The sequence below is a fragment of the Aquarana catesbeiana genome, linkage group LG06 (genome assembly GCF_042186555.1).
Source record: "Aquarana catesbeiana isolate 2022-GZ linkage group LG06, ASM4218655v1, whole genome shotgun sequence".
Classification (NCBI taxonomy): domain Eukaryota; kingdom Metazoa; phylum Chordata; class Amphibia; order Anura; family Ranidae; genus Aquarana; species Aquarana catesbeiana.
The window spans coordinates 41,835,658-41,853,002 of NC_133329.1; the positions used below are offsets into that span (position 1 = coordinate 41,835,658).

A 17,345-nucleotide genomic window follows, 5' to 3' on the forward strand; every position below is an offset into this window, starting at 1 on the left:
GCAGATGCATTATATTATGCTAGAGATCTTATGATTTCTACAGGACATTGTCTAACAACTGAATGCTGAGCCCTTTCCCCGCCAGCCAGAGGTCACGTTATATGACTAGGACGGTGTTTGGTCTCCGGGAAGATGGCGGCGCCCTGAACTGCAGACATAATCTCACACCACAAAAAGTGACTCCTAGTGCTGGGGGGGGAGGGGAGTGTCTGTGCGGGAGGGGCCTACAGAGCGGAAGGGGCGGTCCCGGCGTGTTTCCTCCTCCTCCTTCTCCTTTTGTGTGCCGAACTGCGTGTTCTCTGTACAGACCTCGCCGCCGCCGCCTCACCTACTTCCACGTCACGTGATCTCCTCACCCACCTGATATTCGCCATGGCCGCCGTGTCCCAACCCGAGAAAGAGAAGCTGGGAGGAGAGGAGATGGAGAGGAACCCGGAGGAGGACGGAGAGGAGAACATGGAGGAGGACGGAGAGGAGGACATGGAGGAGGAAGAGGACTTCACCGTACAGATCGGGGCCACCTACTCCTGTAAGAGGAACGACGGCACCTACCGTGAGTACTTACCTTATCTAACATCTATATGTGTGTATAATACTCCCCCCCCCACCTACCTCATCCCCTCCCCCACCACCTACCTCATCCCCTCCCCCACCACCTACCTCATCCCCTCCCCCACCACCTACCTCACCCCTCCCCCACCTACTCCTGTAAGAGGCAGGACGGCACCTACCGTGAGTACAGGGTTAGAAGTTAGGGGTCAGGATTTAGGGTCGGTTGGGGGTCGGGGTTAGGTTTAGAGTCGGTTTGGGGGTCAGGGGTTAGTTTTAGGGGTAGGGGTTAGGTTTAGAGTCGGTTTGGGGGTCAGGGGTTAGGTTTAGGGATCAGGGTTTGGGGTTAGTGTTTAAGGGTCAGGGGTTGGGGTCAGGGTTTAGATGTTAGGGTCAGGGTTGGGGGTCAGGGTTAGGTTTGGGGGTTAGGGTTTAGGGTCGGTTAGGGGTTAGGTTTAGGGGTAGGGGTTAGGTTTAGAGTCGGTTAGGGTTTGGGGGGTTAGAGTTAGGTTTAGGGGTCAGGATTTGGGGTCAGGGTTTTGGGGTTAGTGTTTAGGGGTCAGGGGTTGGGGTCAGGGTTTAGATGTTAGGTTTACGGGGGGTCAGGGTTTAGGGTCGGTTGGGGGTCAGGGTTGGGTTAAAGAGTTAGGTTTGGGGGTTAGGTTTAGGGTCAGGGGTTTAGGGTCGGTTGGGGGTTTAGGGTCGGTTAGGGGTTGGGGGTTTAGGGTCGGTTGGGGGTTTAGGGTTAGGTTTAGGGTCGGTTGGGGGTTTAGGTTTAGGGTCGGTTAGGGGTTGGGGGTTTAGGGTTTAGGGTGGGTTAGGTTTAGGGTCGGGGGTTTAGGGTCGGTTAGGGGTCGGGGGTTTAGGGTTAGGATTAGGGTCAGGGGTTTAGGGTCGGTTAGGGGTTGGGGGTTTAGGGTCGGTTAGGGGTTGGGGGTTTAGGGTTAGGTTTAGGGTCAGGGGTTTAGGGTCGGTTAGGGGTTGGGGGTTTAGGGTTAGGTTTAGGGTCGGTTAGGGGTTGGGGGTTTAGGGTCGGTTAGGGGTTGGGGTTTAGGGTTAGGTTTAGGGTCAGGGGTTTAGGGTCGGTTAGGGGTTGGGGGTTTAGGGTTAGGTTTAGGGTCGGTTAGGGGTTGGGGGTTTAGGGTTAGGTTTAGGGTTAGGTTTAGGGTCGGTTAGGGGTTGGGGGTTTAGGGTTAGGTTTAGGGTTAGGTTTAGGGTCGGTTAGGGGTTGGGGGTTTAGGGTTAGGTTTAGGGTCAGGGGTTTAGGGTCGGTTAGGGGTTGGGGTTTAGGGTTAGGTTTAGGGTCAGGGGTTTAGGGTCGGTTAGGGGTTGGGGTTTAGGGTTAGGTTTAGGGTCAGGGGTTTAGGGTCGGTTTAGGGTTAGGTTTAGGGTCGGTTGGGGGTTTAGGGTCAGGGGTTTAGGGTCGGTTAGGGTCAGGGGTTTAGGGTCGGTTAGGGTCAGGGGTTTAGGGTCGGTTAGGGTCAGGGGTTTAGGGTCGGTTAGGGTCAGGGGTTTAGGGTCGGTTAGGGTCAGGGGTTTAGGGTCGGTTAGGGTCAGGGGTTTAGGGTCGGTTAGGGTCAGGGGTTTAGGGTCGGTTAGGGGTTGGGGGTTTAGGGTTAGGTTTAGGGTCGGTTGGGGGTTTAGGGTTAGGTTTAGGGTCAGGGGTTTAGGGTTAGGTTTAGGGTCGGTTAGGGGTTGGGGTTTAGGGTCGGTTGGGGGTTTAGGTTTAGGGGTCTGGTGGCTGTGATGAATCCGTGTCAGAGATTGAGGAAACTGTTAATACGGCTACATACCTATTTCCAGTCTAAGATATTGAAGAACTGTTAAAAGCAATGTTTACTTCTGAACAGATTGAGCCACCACAAAAATCTCAATCGGTTCAGGATAGAATGTATAGGGGTCTTCAGGGGCGTAAGCCTAAGTGTTTTCCGGTACACCAGTCACTTAAAGATGTGGTCCTGTCAGAATGGAAAGAGCCTAAGAAAAGGTTGTTCCAGTCCAGAGGGCATAAGAGGAGATTTCCCTTTCAGTCTGACATTGAAGAGACTTTTTTCAAGTGTCCCAGACTGGATGCTCCTATGTCTGAAGTGTCTAAGAAATCTGATGTTTCATTTGAAGACTCTGGGGTTCTTAAGGACCAGATGGATAGGAAAGCTGACGCTTTGCTCCGTAAGGCCTGGGAGGCTTCAGGCTTCTCTCTGGGGCCAGCCCTGGCATCTTGCTTAGCTAGAAATTCTAGATGTTTGGGTCCAGAGGCTAGATGACCTGCTCTCCACCGACACGCCTGTAGAAGAGATCAAATAATCTCTCCACCTGATTGCCAAATTAGTGGCCTTCTTCTCAGACTCGGTTAGATCAGTGGCCAAAACATCAGCCTTGATCAGTTGCTCTAGATGGGCAATCTGGTTGAAATCCTGGGACGGGGATCTGACCTCCAAAAATAAACTCTGCGGTATTCCCTTTGAAGGCAAACTAATGTTTGGTTTGGCTTTAGAGGAAGTACTATCTCGGTCCTCGGAAAAGGGTAAATGTTTCCCCTCTCGGAAGGTTAAGCCTCAAAGTAAGAGGCCCTTTCGTAGGTTTCGGGGCAAAGCTAACTTCAAACCAGGGGGTCAGCAGGCAAAGAAAAAAATGGTCATTTTAGCATAGACAAAGCTAAAGGGTCTCTCTTTGCTCCTTCAACCCAGGCAAAAAGCTCAGGTCAGGGATAGGAGGAAGGCTGACCTTTTTCAGCGAGGAATGGTCAAAGGTAATAGAAAATCCTTTTGTTCTCAAGGTCATAAGAGAGGCTTTCAGGTTGGAATTCAATCTCCCTCCTCCCCAGAGGTTTTTTCTCACTCATCTCCCGGCAGGGCGTGTTATGTCTGATTTCTCTTTGGAAACAAAGGGGTTATTTCCCCTGTTCCGGAGGATCAAAAATTCCAAGCATTTTATTCCCATGTTTTCCTGGTAAGAAAGGCGTCAGGACGATTTCGGATGGTCATCAATCTGAACCTTATAAAGAGTTTCTTGGTTTACAGGCGTTTCCGAATGGAAAGCATTTATTCACTCAGGAATCAGTTATTGCCAGAGGTATTCATGGTGACCCTGGATCTTCAGGATGCTTACCTCCATGTTCCAATATACCAGGATCATCAGAGGTTTTAGAGGTCTGCGATCCTCTCGGAAAACGGCTTAAGTCATTGGCAGTTCAGAGCCCTTCCGTTTTGGTCTCTCGGCAGCCCCGAGAATCTTTACAAAGGTCATGGCCGAGGTCATGGCTTTTTTTTCGTTTGCAGAAAATTTCAACTGTCCCTTACTTGGATGACTTTTTGATCTTTACCCGGGACGGCAAAGATCGGGATCTGCAAGTAGTTCTGCAGACCTTCCAAAGATTGGGTTGGAAAGTCAATCTGCAGAAATCTGCTCTGGTTCCCTCCCAGAGCTGTCTTTTTTTGGGCTACCTGATAGACTCAGTTGCCCAAAGAATTTTCTTACAGGAAGTGAAGATCTCCAAGATCCTGCTTTCCGTGCAGAAATTCAGGTGCAATCCCCAGGCATCCCTGCGTCAGATAATTCAGTTGTTGGGCTTGATGACTGCAGCAATACTGGGAGTGCCCTCGGCCCAATTGCCTTCCAGATCCCTACAGGCATTTCTTCTGCATTGTTGGGATCGCAGAAAGGCCTCTCTAGATTAGGTCGTGCGGCTTCCAGGAGACTATTCTCTCAATCTGTCCTGGTGGGTCTGACCGGAGCATCTGCAGGTAGGGAAGGCTTGGGCCCAGCGTTTCCCAGTAAAGATTACCACAGACGCCAGCTTGTGGGGTTGGGGGCACAGGAGGATTGGCAGGCTCAGGGTGCCCAATCGTCTAACTACAGGGAACTGTTAGCAGTAGGAAAAGCTTTGGTCACTTTGAAAACCGGGGTTCATGCAAAGGACCTGTTGATTTTTTTTTTTTCGGAATATACCACGACAGTGGCTTACCTCAACAAGCAGGGGGGTACTCGCTCAGACAGCCTGCTAGGGTTGAGTCAGGAGATCCTTTCCTGGGCAGTGGACAATGTTTCCTCAATCCGGCAGTCCACGTCAATGGTTCGGCAAATATACTGGCAGATTATCTGAGCAGAGTAACTGTCACTTCCAGCAGTTAGAAGCTGAACCGGGAAATCTTCCGGGAGTTAGTGGTCAGGTGGGGAATGCCCAAAGTGGATCTGTTTGCTTCCACCCACAACAGGAAGCTTCCAGCTTATTTTTCCCTGGAGAGAGAAGCAAAGTCTCTAGGGACAGATACGCTCTCGTTCCAGTGGAATTTTCCCCTGGCCTACGCTTTTCCTCCAATTCCGCTATTGCCTCTGGTGCTCCGAAAGATTGTGCAGGAACAAGCAGAAGTGAATCTGATTGCTCCATGGTGGCCCAGGAGGAGTTGGTTCTCCACACTGAGAGCACTCTCAGTAAAGTCCCCCTGGCCCCTGCCAGAGAGAAGAGACCATCTACACCAGGGGCCAATGCTACATGCAAACCCTCGGATTTACCATCTGACGGCTTGGACAATTGAAAGGATGCTCAGCTAGGGTTATTGAGACTATTCTAGACAGCCATAAATTAGTCACAAGGAAGATCTATGGCAAAGTTTGGAGGACCTCTTTGTAGCCTGGCAAAAAAGGGCTGGGGTAGACTTGTTTTCTATTCCCTATGTTCTGGACTTTTTACAGAGAGGAGTGGAAAAGGGGCTTGCTGTCAGCACTCTTGCGGTTAAAGTTGCTGCCCTATCTCTGTTCATGGAGAAAAGACTGGCGGAGGAGTTTTTAATTAAGAGATTCCTCCTAGCTAGGGCTAGACGTACACCGAGTAGTCAAGCAGGTTCCCCCCCTGGGATTTGTCATTAGTATTGAACGCCCTTACCAGACTCCCTTTTGGGCCACTGTGTGATGCCTCTTTAAAATTAGTCACCCTAAAAAATGGTTTTCCTTTTGGCGATAACTTCTGGGAGAAGGGTCTCTGATTTAGGTTCTTTCTCGTGTAAAGATCCTTTCTTAAGGATTTTCGAGGACAGAGTAGTGATCAGGCCTGATCCTTTTGTATTTGCCCAAAGTTTCGTCTGACTTCCACAGATCCCAGGAAGTAGTTCTTCCTAGCTTTTGTTCCTCCCCCAGGAATCTGGAGGAAGAAAGGTTCGGTCTTTTTAGGTGTAAGAAGATGTCTTCTACACTACTTAGAAGTTACTAGTGAATTTAGGAAAGATTCCCAATTACTGATTACTTTTAGTGGCCCCAAAAAGAGTTCCAAGGCTTCCAGAGGTTCCATTTCCAGATGGATTAGAGAAGCTATATGTGAGGCCTACAAATCTTCAGGACAATCCCCTCCTTCCAGAGTTAGGGCTCACTCTACTAGGTCGCTAGCTGCCTCTCGGGCAGAAAGAGCGGGTGCATCATGGGAAGATATTTCCAAAGCTGCTGTCTGGGCCTCCTCTCATGCATTCGTCAGGCATTATAGAGTCCAGATGCTCTCCAGCCAGAACCTCTCCTTTGGAAGGAAAGTACTGCAGGCTGTCATCCCTCCCTTATCCTCTCGAGTAGCTGTCCTGAAAGATGAGGGGGGGAAACCCCCGTTAGACTTACCGGTAACGGTATTTCCAGGAATCTTCCAGGACAGCGTCTATATTCCCACCCTATTCTTGTTTCACTGGTCCCCTTATTTTAACCTGGTGGTGGTGTATTAATGAGTTTGTTATTCCTCTTCCGAGTTCACTTTTGGTGGAGGTTTACTTGATCTTCATACAACCTGAGGGTCAGGGGAAAAGGAAGGGCCTTTTAAATTGTGTCTGATTTGTGTTTCCTGTAGCCAATCCTCTCTCAAGTAGCTGTCCTGGAAATACAGTTTCCGGTAAGTCTAATGGGGGTTTTTGGTCTCGTCTGACCAGAGCACCTTCTTCCACATGTTTGCTGTGTCCCCCACATGGCTTCTCACAAACTGCAAACGGGACTTCTTATGACTTTCTTTCAACAATGACTTTCTTCTTGTCACTCTCTCATAAAGGGCCAGATTTGTGGAGAGCACGACTAATAGTCTAATAGACTAGACAGATTGTCCCACCTGAGCTGTGGATCTCTGCAGCTCCTCCAGAGTTACCATGGACCTCTTGGCTGCTTCTCTGATGAATGCTCTCCTTGCCCAGCCTGTCAGTTTAGGTGGACGGCCATGTCTTGGTAGGTTTGCAGTTGTGCCATATTCTTTCCATTTTCCGATGATGGATTGAACTGTGCTCTGTGAGATGTTCAAAGCTTGGCAGATTTTTTTTTATAACCCAACCCTGCTTTAAACGTCTCCGCAACTTTAACCCCGACCTGCCTGGTGTGTTCCTTGGCCTTCATGATGCTGTTTGTTCACTAAGGTTCTCTTAACAAACCTCTGAGGGCTTCACAGAACTGCTGTATTTATACTGAGATTAAATTACACACAGGTGGACTCTATTTACTCAATAGGCCTTTTGCACACAATACACCTGTTTCTGAAAAAGTAGATGCTCACTTTTTCTTTTGTATGTATTTGCATGCATATGCATTCTTGCGTTTTTTTTGTTTTACAAAATATGTAAATGGAAATTTGCACGCATGAGGTGTAAATTACTGAACAAAATACAGATTTATTTTTCCCTGAAGAATAAAAAAGCTGTACTGAGCTTTTTCAAGCTGCATTGTGCAAGAGGCCTTGGGTGACTTCTGAAGGCAATCGGTTCCACTAGATTTTAGTTAGGGAGTATCAGAGTAAAGGGGGCTGAATACAGATACACGCCACACTTTTTTCACAAATTTATTTGAAAAAAAATGTGGCAAACCATTTTATCATTTTCCATCCCAATTATGTGCCAATTTGTGTTGGTCTATCACATAAAATCCCAATAAAATACATTTACGTTTTGAGTTGTAACCTGACAAAATGTGGAATATTTCAAGCGGTATGAATACTTTTTCAAGGCACTGTATAACATGGGGTCCATACATTATTATATTCGATTAAAATATGATATAAAACATGTTCCTGGTGCTTTCTATGCATTTTAAATGGAGAGAGCGGTTCTACGTGCAGAGATCAGTCTGCTGCAGGATGTTGTCCAGTGTTTGTTGCATAAAGTTTATTGAAGGGGGACTGGCTGTAGGTCGGCTCTCTTCAGGGATTTTCCGGGAAGGTGATCCTCGGTTTTCCTGAATACTCATTGTACCTTTTGTGTCTTTTATTACAGATGATGCGGAGGTGGTGAAGACCAGAATGAACAAGCAGGCCGGGAGGGAGGAGTACTTTGTCCATTACGCCGGCTGTGAGTACACCTTGTATATGAAGGAACTTCCCATCTACGAGACTCCTTGTGTCATCCACACACATTGGAGCAGTTCCTTTTTTTTTATAGTCACCTTTTCTATATGGAGTTTTGTGTGTCTTATTCTGTAGTTCTTTTCATGTTTGCATATAAAGGGTAAGTTTACCTTCTTGCAAAAAAATAAGGATGAACGAACAATGATTATCCTTGCCACCCCTCTGGACCTCGCTCTACATAGCAGTCATCTTCTATCTTTGCTGCTGGTGCGTCTGATCTTATGATTCACAGCCTTGGAGGGAGTATCCACTATAATGCTCACCATGGTAAGTGCTTATTGGTCAGGTCTCTAAGGCTGCGTCTTTCGGTAAGGAATAAATAGAACCAAAAAAAAATAAAAAAATTGGTTCTGATTGGTCTTGTGGTTGTACTTACCATTGCAAACATTTTGATGGATACTCAACCCAGCTGTGTACAGATCGCTACACAGGCACAATGTGCAGCGGGGTCCTGAGGGGTGGCCAGGATATTTGGAATTCACATTTTTTGTGTTGTGGAGAAGAAAAAAGGTTACAGCGCTCTCTGCAGGGACAACTCCATCCATACAGTTTTTGTTTTTTTTTTTTTTTCTTTCTTGGGAGGGTGTGTGATCAGCACAGGGCCAATCAGCACTGTCCAGAGGGTCAGGGGTCTTGCAGTCTCATAGGACAGCTGGAAAACTCCTCCTACAAGATTTTACCAGACTCTGATAGTCACAAGGCTGCTATATACTGCAGAGAAAAGGTATTCACCCGTTTTTATATTTACTAAAATACTGGTAATTGTATTTCCATGTTCTGTGGGAGACCAGATATAGTGACTGCAGGCTCCTGGGTTTAGTAACACTTCTGCAAATAAAAATCTAATATTAGAATGAATTTTCTTGATTGGTGCAGATCACCATGAAGAACTCATTCAGTGGAATGCCAGGTATCCCCAACAGTTGCTCTTGAACACTCACTAGGTTGCCGGCAAAAGGGGAGATGCAATGGATAATCCTGAGGTGAACACTGCAAGAGCCAAAAGGGAAGGCAACTACAAGAACAATAGATGGTGGACATGGCCTGAAACATGTTAGTACAGTGGACTTGCAAGGCTACAACTTCTGTCTCCCTATACCCCCCCAACTTTCCTCTCGGGACTAGCTATTGAAATATTCTTGTTCAGTAATACCTTTTTGGATTACGAGCGTTTCGAGCATGTGTCCAGAGGTGCGGGGGCGCCGGAGACACTCCGTTCCTGAGTGTTTCTGCTGCCCCCGCACATCTGGTCACATACAGTACTGCATACACCAGCAGTGACTGTGGAATGAATTATCTGAGTTTCCATTGACTTCTATGGGGAAGCTCACTTTGATATACGAGTGATTTGCATTACAAGCATTCTTCTGGAACGAATTCTGCTCGTAATCCCAGATACTACTGTAGTTCCTTTCCTGTTGAACCACCTATTGGAACGTTCTTGTAGTTCCCTTCCAGTAACACAGCCTTGGGATATTGAACCAGCTATTGGGACGTCCTTGTGGTTCCCTTGTCATGAACCGGCTATTGGGATGTCATTGTGGTTCCCTTCCTTTTTTGGTTCCTGCAGTGTCCGCCTCAGAATATCTATCTCGCCTTGCATCTTTCCTTTGCTGTCAACCTGGTGGGAGTGTTTACAGCCACTGCTGGTGTAGTTAGGCGTTCCATTGGGGGGGTTTCTGGTAAAATGTCCAGATTAGGTCACTTTATTGTAATTTCATACTTATCATCATTTTTTTTTTTTTTGCATTAAAGTTTTACTATACCCAGGACCCCTGCATTCACTATTTCTGGTCTTCCACGGTACACAGAACGTGGAGATGCAATGATTTTAGTAAACCAAAACTGCTAATTACCCTTTTCTCATCAGTGGTATATACGAGTCTTGTGACTTCTATCAGCTTAAATACAGAACATGTATCTCTGGTTAACAAGCTCCAGTTAAAGCTTGTATAAGGAGTTTTCTGGCTTTCCTAGGAGACTGCGTGACCCCTGAACCTGTGTCTGGACAGTGCTGATTGGCCCTTGGCTGATCACATGACCTCTCCCAAGAAAAGAAGAAAAAACTCTAGCAATACACCCCAAACTGAGCATGCACAGACTTACTCCAAGGCTCTGTTCTATCAGGAGATGGATTAGGGACAGTGGAAAAAGGGTAGAATCAAACAGTCTTTTTGCACAATGCAGGAGGATTAAACCCCTTAGGTGTCCAACAGTGAGTATAACAAGCATGCTTTACTGCATATACAGCAAGATTTTACTGTTAGTACAGAGCGTTTCATTCAACTGGGTGTCATCAGGCCAGGCTCTGACTGCAAGTAAAATACATTGTTTAAGTGTAAGCAGTTTTTAGAGTGTGTGGGTGTGGTGGTTTTTGTTTTTGTTTTTTTTTTTTTGTTTTGTTTTGTTTTTTTAACACTTGTTAAAGGTTATTTGCACTATAGTTATATCCTCCTTTTGGATTCTGTTGTGGTGGGATATCTACTCTTATAGATGACACCATAACACAAAGGGTGTCACTGGGTTTGGTTCATGTGCAGAGGGTTTTCCTATATTGCAAAAATGTTTTTGCCCTCTTGGTAATTGAGGTCAGTGTATCCGGTGAGTGCATTATAATCCTATCAGTGGTGGTCTCATTTATTCTCACTTTATTTATTTGATTTGTGTTATGCATGAAATCATGAATGCATCTTATGGACTTCCAGGCTGTATATTGTCGTCACAGGCTACTTGTGAACACTATATATCCCCAGAGGTAGTGCAAAGTGACTGTTGTGTTTAAAGGCCAACTCCACTTTTAATACCTTGTTATGCCCATACTTGGGGTGTAACATGGTGCCAAGCAACACCCCCCCCCCCCCCCCATTCCCCCTCAGTATGTAGGGGTTCTTGTCCCCCCAGCCGCTATCATATCTGAAATAGAGATGGCTGTAATGGGCTCCACCCACACGGCCACATCATTCACAGAGATGAAAGTCCTGGACTTCTCAATGGAACAAAAATGTGGTGATCACCATACTCCTAGACCATTGACTCTTCCTCCAGCTCTCTAACTGGGTATTCATACCTTGGTACAGTAATGGAGATGGAGAAAAGATTCTGTAGAAGCCCGACATTGCATCTGCCATCAATCACGATTGCAATGCTTTGTGGAATCGTTTGCAAAAAAAAAAAATACCTGCACATTATTTTGTTTGCAATTTTATATGTGCAAATAATTCCCTTTTTTTAATTTTTTTTAAATTTTTTTTTTTTTATGGTGAGCTTGGCCTTTAAAGTCCGGGATATGTACAAAAAGTCATAAACAGTTAGAGGGCTGCAGAATTGACCAGATGCTGCAGCTGTCCTCTGCCAGCTCTAAGACTGATGGATCACATGACCGCTGATCGCTCGGTTCTCTATCTTCAATGAGCACTGGGCTGTAGAGGGGGTGGCAGGCTCAGGTTCTCAGCAGCTTACCGAGTGGCTAAGCCGGCTGCCGGTCAGGCATGTGGGTAGATTCCAACGTTATTGTTGGGGTTCCCGCAGAGCCTGGACTGGCTCTGTGAAGACAGCAGCTTTGGCCATGCTTATTCTTTTAAATAAAGAAGCTAGCTCTAGAGAATGTAGCAAGCCCTGCCTTGGCATTTCTGAACAGTGAAATCCAAGGAGCTTTGTGGCTTTGAATCTTCATTTCTCGTGAATCAAAGACCTGCTGGCCGGTGTTCTTATCTGTGTTTGCCTTCAGTGTAACCTTTTTACCTTTTTGGTAAACCCAGCAAGCCTCTAATGGGAAATCATGTAGGCTGTTTGGAACAGTCTAAGCCTTAAAGGCATAGTCCACCTTTGTTATCGTGCCTGATGTTAAAGGTATGGTTACATGTCTCAGAATCCAGGCAGTTCCTCTTCTTGCCTGAGCTCTTCTCCTCAGATCATTTTTTGAATTCAGGATCTGTGAATGTAACACTACATTTCCCATCTGTCCCCTCTGCAGAGAGTTTTGTAGATCACGATGAAGAACCAGTGCGTGATGTCAGCTTACTTCTCCCCCCAGGTCCATACCAAGGTATCATGGTGCTGGAAGAAGTCTGTAGCATCCTGTCCATTGTACCCTCAATGCATTAATCGTGGTTGTAATGCTCTGCAGGCACCAGTGCAAAAAATTGGTTGTGGGGTGTTTTTGTTTTTTTGTTTTTTTTTCTCTCCCCCTCCCAGTTTGCTCCAAAAGATTGACTATGCCTTTTTTAATTTGCCTTTTGGCTAGCAGTGCTGTTGGGGGCACAGCTTTAGCCTAGGGGTAGGCAACCATAAGATTATTCTGGAATTGCAAGTTCCTATAGGCATTACAAGACTGGTGTCCACAGACATGATGGGACAGCTTTAGCACATCTGAAGTGCCATGGCTGCCGTCTAGCCTGTGAATACTTATTGAGTTCAAAGCATGGTTGTTGGGTAGACTTTACATAGTATGACGGCTTGGAATTTTCTAGCTCCCAGGACAATGTGGTGACCTTTTTAATTAACATTTCTTGTATTTCTGGTTCCCCTTGTCTTCTACCATAATTAATATGAATGGGGAACAGCTTGTTCAGTGACTGAGACCTGTTCACACTCCGTGTTTCTTTTGTGATTGTTGATAATGCTATTTTTCCCACAGATAAAATCCCGAACCCTGATTACAAGCTTTTTTTTATTTTATTTATTTATTTATTTTGTTTTTTTGTGTTTTTTTTTTTTTTTTCTGGTTTTCGGTTAACCATTGACCTCAGTAAGGGTGTACTTCCTTGGTTCTGTGCTCGGTGATCTATGGAGAGTTCTGTGCTCACCTGCATTCACCTGAAGCAAACAAGTGAACGGTGCTGGGACCACCTCTTCCAAGAGGTCCCAGGTGCAGTACACTTAAAAGATTAAAGTGGTTGTAAGCCCCCCCCCTTGCCCTATTTTTTACATATAGGTAAGCCTATAATAAGACTTACCTATATGCACTGAAAATATATCTCCTAGGTGTGTGCAGTTTAGGAGATATTTCATGCACACTGCACCCTTCGTGCCGTTGCTTCCCCAGCGTGTGCCGTGACGTCAAGCTGCTCCGGCCAGTCAGAACCTGAGTCTGCGGCCCTGGAAGAAAGCCGGGCGAAGATGGATGCTTCCACCAGCGGGGACATCGCGGGCTTCCTTTGCAGGTAAGTGCCACATAATGGGCTAGTATGCGATTCATACTACCCCATTATGCTTTTACTTTACAGGAAAGTAAAGGGGAAGTAAAACATATCTGGGTTTTTCCTCTTTCACCTTTGCAAAAAAATGCATTACACCTGGGTTCAGCAGATCGTGGATGCAATGCAGGTCTCCTGCAGACTGTCATTGTAAGCTGTCAGCTCGTACCTCTGGTACAGGCAAACAGTTACTGACAGGAACAATCAATGAACTACCACAGTTATCATCAGCACCCTGGCAGTTCATTGAAAACTACAAGACAACAGTTGCAAATGGTAGTTGTACTTCACATTCACAGAACTATGAATGATGTGGTTGAGAGTTTGGGGATAAGATCCCTGTCTTGCTGATCAGGAGAGGCTGCAGCAGTGCGAACATGTTGCATGGTCCACCTTAATAGGTGGAACCTATAACAGGTTCCCAAAGTTGAACTTATCCTTTTAAAGAACTAAACCCTCCTATCATTTTCAGTCAAAGAAGCGGCCATCTTTAGTCTCTGCTTGATTTGCAACTGCCATGGTTCTGCCCATGTGATCAGTTCTGTCACCAGCCATTTGATGTGGCTGGAGTCAATGTGGCAGCATTTCTGGCATGCTGGGAATAATAACAGTTTCTTGAAAATGTTAAATTGATGGTTTTTAGTTCTGCTTTAACCATTCCTGTGCATGGTTGGGAGCACTCAAAGGAAGCAGACCAAGGGGGTGAGACGTGCCCAGCTACTATTAGAACTGGGTGAGAACACTTTGAATCGGCAGACACAATTTAAATTTCAAAAACTTCCGCAAAAATGTTTTTTTTTTTTTTTTTTTCACTCTGCTACGATTTAGTTTGTTTAATTTCTTGCTCTGCGCGAAATTGGCAACAAACTAATTTTGCAGGGGTGCATTTGACTTTTTCCTACTTGGTTTCATTGTGAAACCTTAGTCATACACTATGTTGCAGTTTCCTAAAGCTGAACTCCAGGCACAAAAATGTTTTCGATCTGCAATAGACATCCGTTTACTTGTGTGCAACAAATGCCATTGAAAATCCAGATATTTCCTTGCAAAAAGTAGCAGTTGCGTCTTCAGCTTGAGCAGAGCTGTGAGAGGGGCCTATCAGGCTCCACCCACTCCAGGCTGCCTGCAGAAAACTACAGGAGGGGGCGGAGACGAGACCAGTCACCCTGCACAAGAAGAGAGGGCAGCAGTGAGCGGTCTTTGCCTCTATACAGGATCTTTCTGTAATCCAGTGTCAGTGTATTACTGCACAGATCTGGAAGAAATGATGCACGCCAAGCTTCAGGAAGATTACACATTACAATATTTGCTTAACCTGGAGTTCAGCTTTAATTTTATAATACTTGTAGGAGCTCAGAATTGAGCCAAGTTTTTTTTCCCCATTAACATGCTTTGTTTTATTATGAAAATTACTTATTGTGAGCTCGCTTTTCTCCCACAGTGAACCGCCGCCAAAACGAGTGGGTGGACAAAACCCGACTGGTGCTGCCTAAGCCAGTGGAGGAGGAGGAAGAAGAAGAAGAAGAGGAGGAGGAGGAGGAGGTGGGCAATGGACCGGACCAGAAGGCCTTGGATAATGGAAAAACAGCCCAGAAAGCAAAAACAGAGGAGGGCGAGCCTGAACCGAAGGTAACGTGAGGCGCAAGTACCGCCCGTCCACCCCGTCGGCTCTCGCCACATGTTTGGAATTGTTCGTTCGTCCCGCTGATGGCGGCTCAGTGCCTCTGGCAAGTTGCGAATGGCGTTTTATGTGCGCTTGTGTCTGTGCCAGATGTGGTGTCTGTAGCTGACGTTCATCCTGACCGGTCTAATGTGTGCACGTGGAGAATTTCCACTGGTGCCAAAATGGGGGACGGGATGAATCTCAAGAGTGTTATTTCCAGTGTTCCATGAACACCTAACTAGTTAAAGGAAAAGTGCGCTTTTCTCTCAAGCCCCATTACCCTGCTCAACATGTTGCAGACATGGGAGATCTATTCTGTGGACGGCACAGATCTTCTGTTGGGAGCCTTCTGCCAGCATTTGCAACTTTAGCCCCTCTCTGCACAGCCTGGCATCCCCTTAAAAATATTCTATACATGGGGGGGGGGGGGAGATTGGCTGATCATGTGACCAATGTGATTGGCTGTCACATGATGTGGAGCTAGTCCTGCCGGGTCCAAGAGCTGTCCTTCACAGCTGCTTCTATGTGCTGTGAGCTCACGCTTAACATCGACTGCCCAAGGAATGCGTATGCGCGGCATGTGGGAATTAAAGCCCACCCTTTTGCTGTTGCACATATGTTAGGCAGTCATAAAGGGGTTAAAGAGGTAGTAAACCGCATCCAAAAAAAAAAAATTGGACCCCGGGCAGTTTAAATCCTAATGTAGTAATATGCATACTAGCACATGATGACAGATGTACCTGAAAACAAAGCCCTCCCAACGGCACGCTGTCTCCACTGAGGGCGTTTTTCATCTTTCCCCGGTCATCTTTCCGGGTTCGTGGGCTTCGGCAATATGAATGGTCGGGCCGGCGATGACATGCACGGCTCTGAACAGCACGGGTAATACCATTCCTTCAGAGCGCATGCGTCACCAGCTGCATCTCAAGTAAATATCTCCTAAACTGTGGAAGTTTAGGAGATATTTACTGTACCTATAGGTAAAAATCATACATGGGAGTTTACTCCCACTTTAAGACTGATGAATGCGCAGCTGCAATGCTTTGCTTCATGCCAAAGCAGGAATTACACCCGCTGTGGCTTTTGGCGTGATTACTGCCCTCTGAGAACGGCCCGTTCAATGTTCTGGTGCCATGCTGTAATGGCCCCCAAAAACATGCAATGCATTGCGGTGGTAAAAATGATATTGGCGATGGTACTGGGATGCTATCCTCCGTGCTACGGTGACAATGTTTGGTTGGAGTTCCCATGCTGTCCTACCACAGCCAATATCCCCTTTCAGTCTCCAGCAGAACATTTTACTCCTGCTTTTCTGAATTCTGTACTACAAAGGTGCTCCGAATCTAATTGAGCTCAATATGACTGCACTGGACTATCACTAGAGACCTCCAGACACTTGTCAATAAACCCCAGAAGATCCACGAGGGCCTAAAGTGTTTAGTGTTTGGCCTGAAATACTATGTACATCTCCAAAAACGTTTTTGTGAAATTTTTCATTTTGGCATAAAGCTTCTGGGGTCTGTTTTTTTGAGGCAGATGTTTAATTCCACTTTAAAGATTTGCCTGTGTATAAGGGAAGTCTACCTCTGTAGTCAACAGATATCTGTTGGCATGATGGAGCAGAAAAGAGACATGAGATCGTGCATCAACTGCCTCAGCCCATGGATGCTATCATTGACCACCATGTTCTCCCCCACCCCATTCAGTCTATGAATGTGTGCCATGGACTATAGTAATATGTGGTAAAACGCACTTTATACCAAGAGTGGAACACAATAGTGTGAGGTCAGCCTTTAAAGCCCAACTCTGAGCACAATAAGCTTACTAGGGTTGAGGCAGCTGAAGACTCTGTTGCTTCAAAAGCCACCCCTGTAGTTATAGTCCTTCTAAATCCTGGCAAATCGTCTCCATGTTGTGAAATTTAGTCACGTGCCTATACTCCATATTGATCAGACTTCTTATCTTAAAGCCCAACTCTGGTACAGTGAGCTTACTAGGGTTAACGCAGTGGAAGACTCCATTGCCTTGTTAGTCACCTTGTCGATGGCTGCTTTCTTCTACTTCTGGCAAATCTGCTTGTTCACATCCAGGGAATATTGGAGCTGCTCATATGTAAGAACTGCAGGTCTTGGGCTCCTGTGGTCGTGTCTCTCTCCTCCAGGCCTCTCTGGGGCTGTGTGCTGTAATGGTTTCAAGGAAAGGGAGGCAGAGAGACGCTTTTAGTGCTGGATTCTGAGACCTACAGTGCTTTTCATCCATGCATCCCAAAAGTACAGCGGGAGATGTACAGTGGAAGCTCTCCTTATCCTCTCAGGTAAATGAGCAGATTCGCTGGATGTAGAAGAAAGCACTCATCAGGTGGCTTTTGATACAACAAAGTCTTTAACTGCATGAACCCTAGTAAGCTTGTAGAAGAAAGTGGCCGCACACTGGAACGAGAAGTTTGCTTGACAGGAATCTTTATTGTTGCATGCCAGACAGATGATCCTGGACAAAGGTTAATGTTGCACATGGCTATACCATGCTTGTTCACAATCAACAAGCACGGTATATCCTTGTGAAACGTTTACCTTGGTCCTGTATCGTC

General features: G+C 46.2%; 1 protein-coding gene across 1 annotated transcript in view; it reads left to right on the forward strand.

The window, feature by feature from the left end:
* The first annotated feature begins 230 nt into the window (after positions 1-230).
* LOC141148353 (nuclear factor 7, brain-like) overlaps positions 231-17,345 on the forward strand; it is a 35,948-nt gene continuing 18,833 nt past the window's right edge. The window contains exons 1-3 of the mRNA XM_073635745.1: positions 231-553; positions 7,770-7,844; positions 14,537-14,724. Of these exons, the coding sequence (XP_073491846.1) occupies positions 373-553; positions 7,770-7,844; positions 14,537-14,724 (444 nt within the window). The 5' untranslated portion in view covers positions 231-372. The remainder of the gene's footprint in view (positions 554-7,769; positions 7,845-14,536; positions 14,725-17,345) is intronic.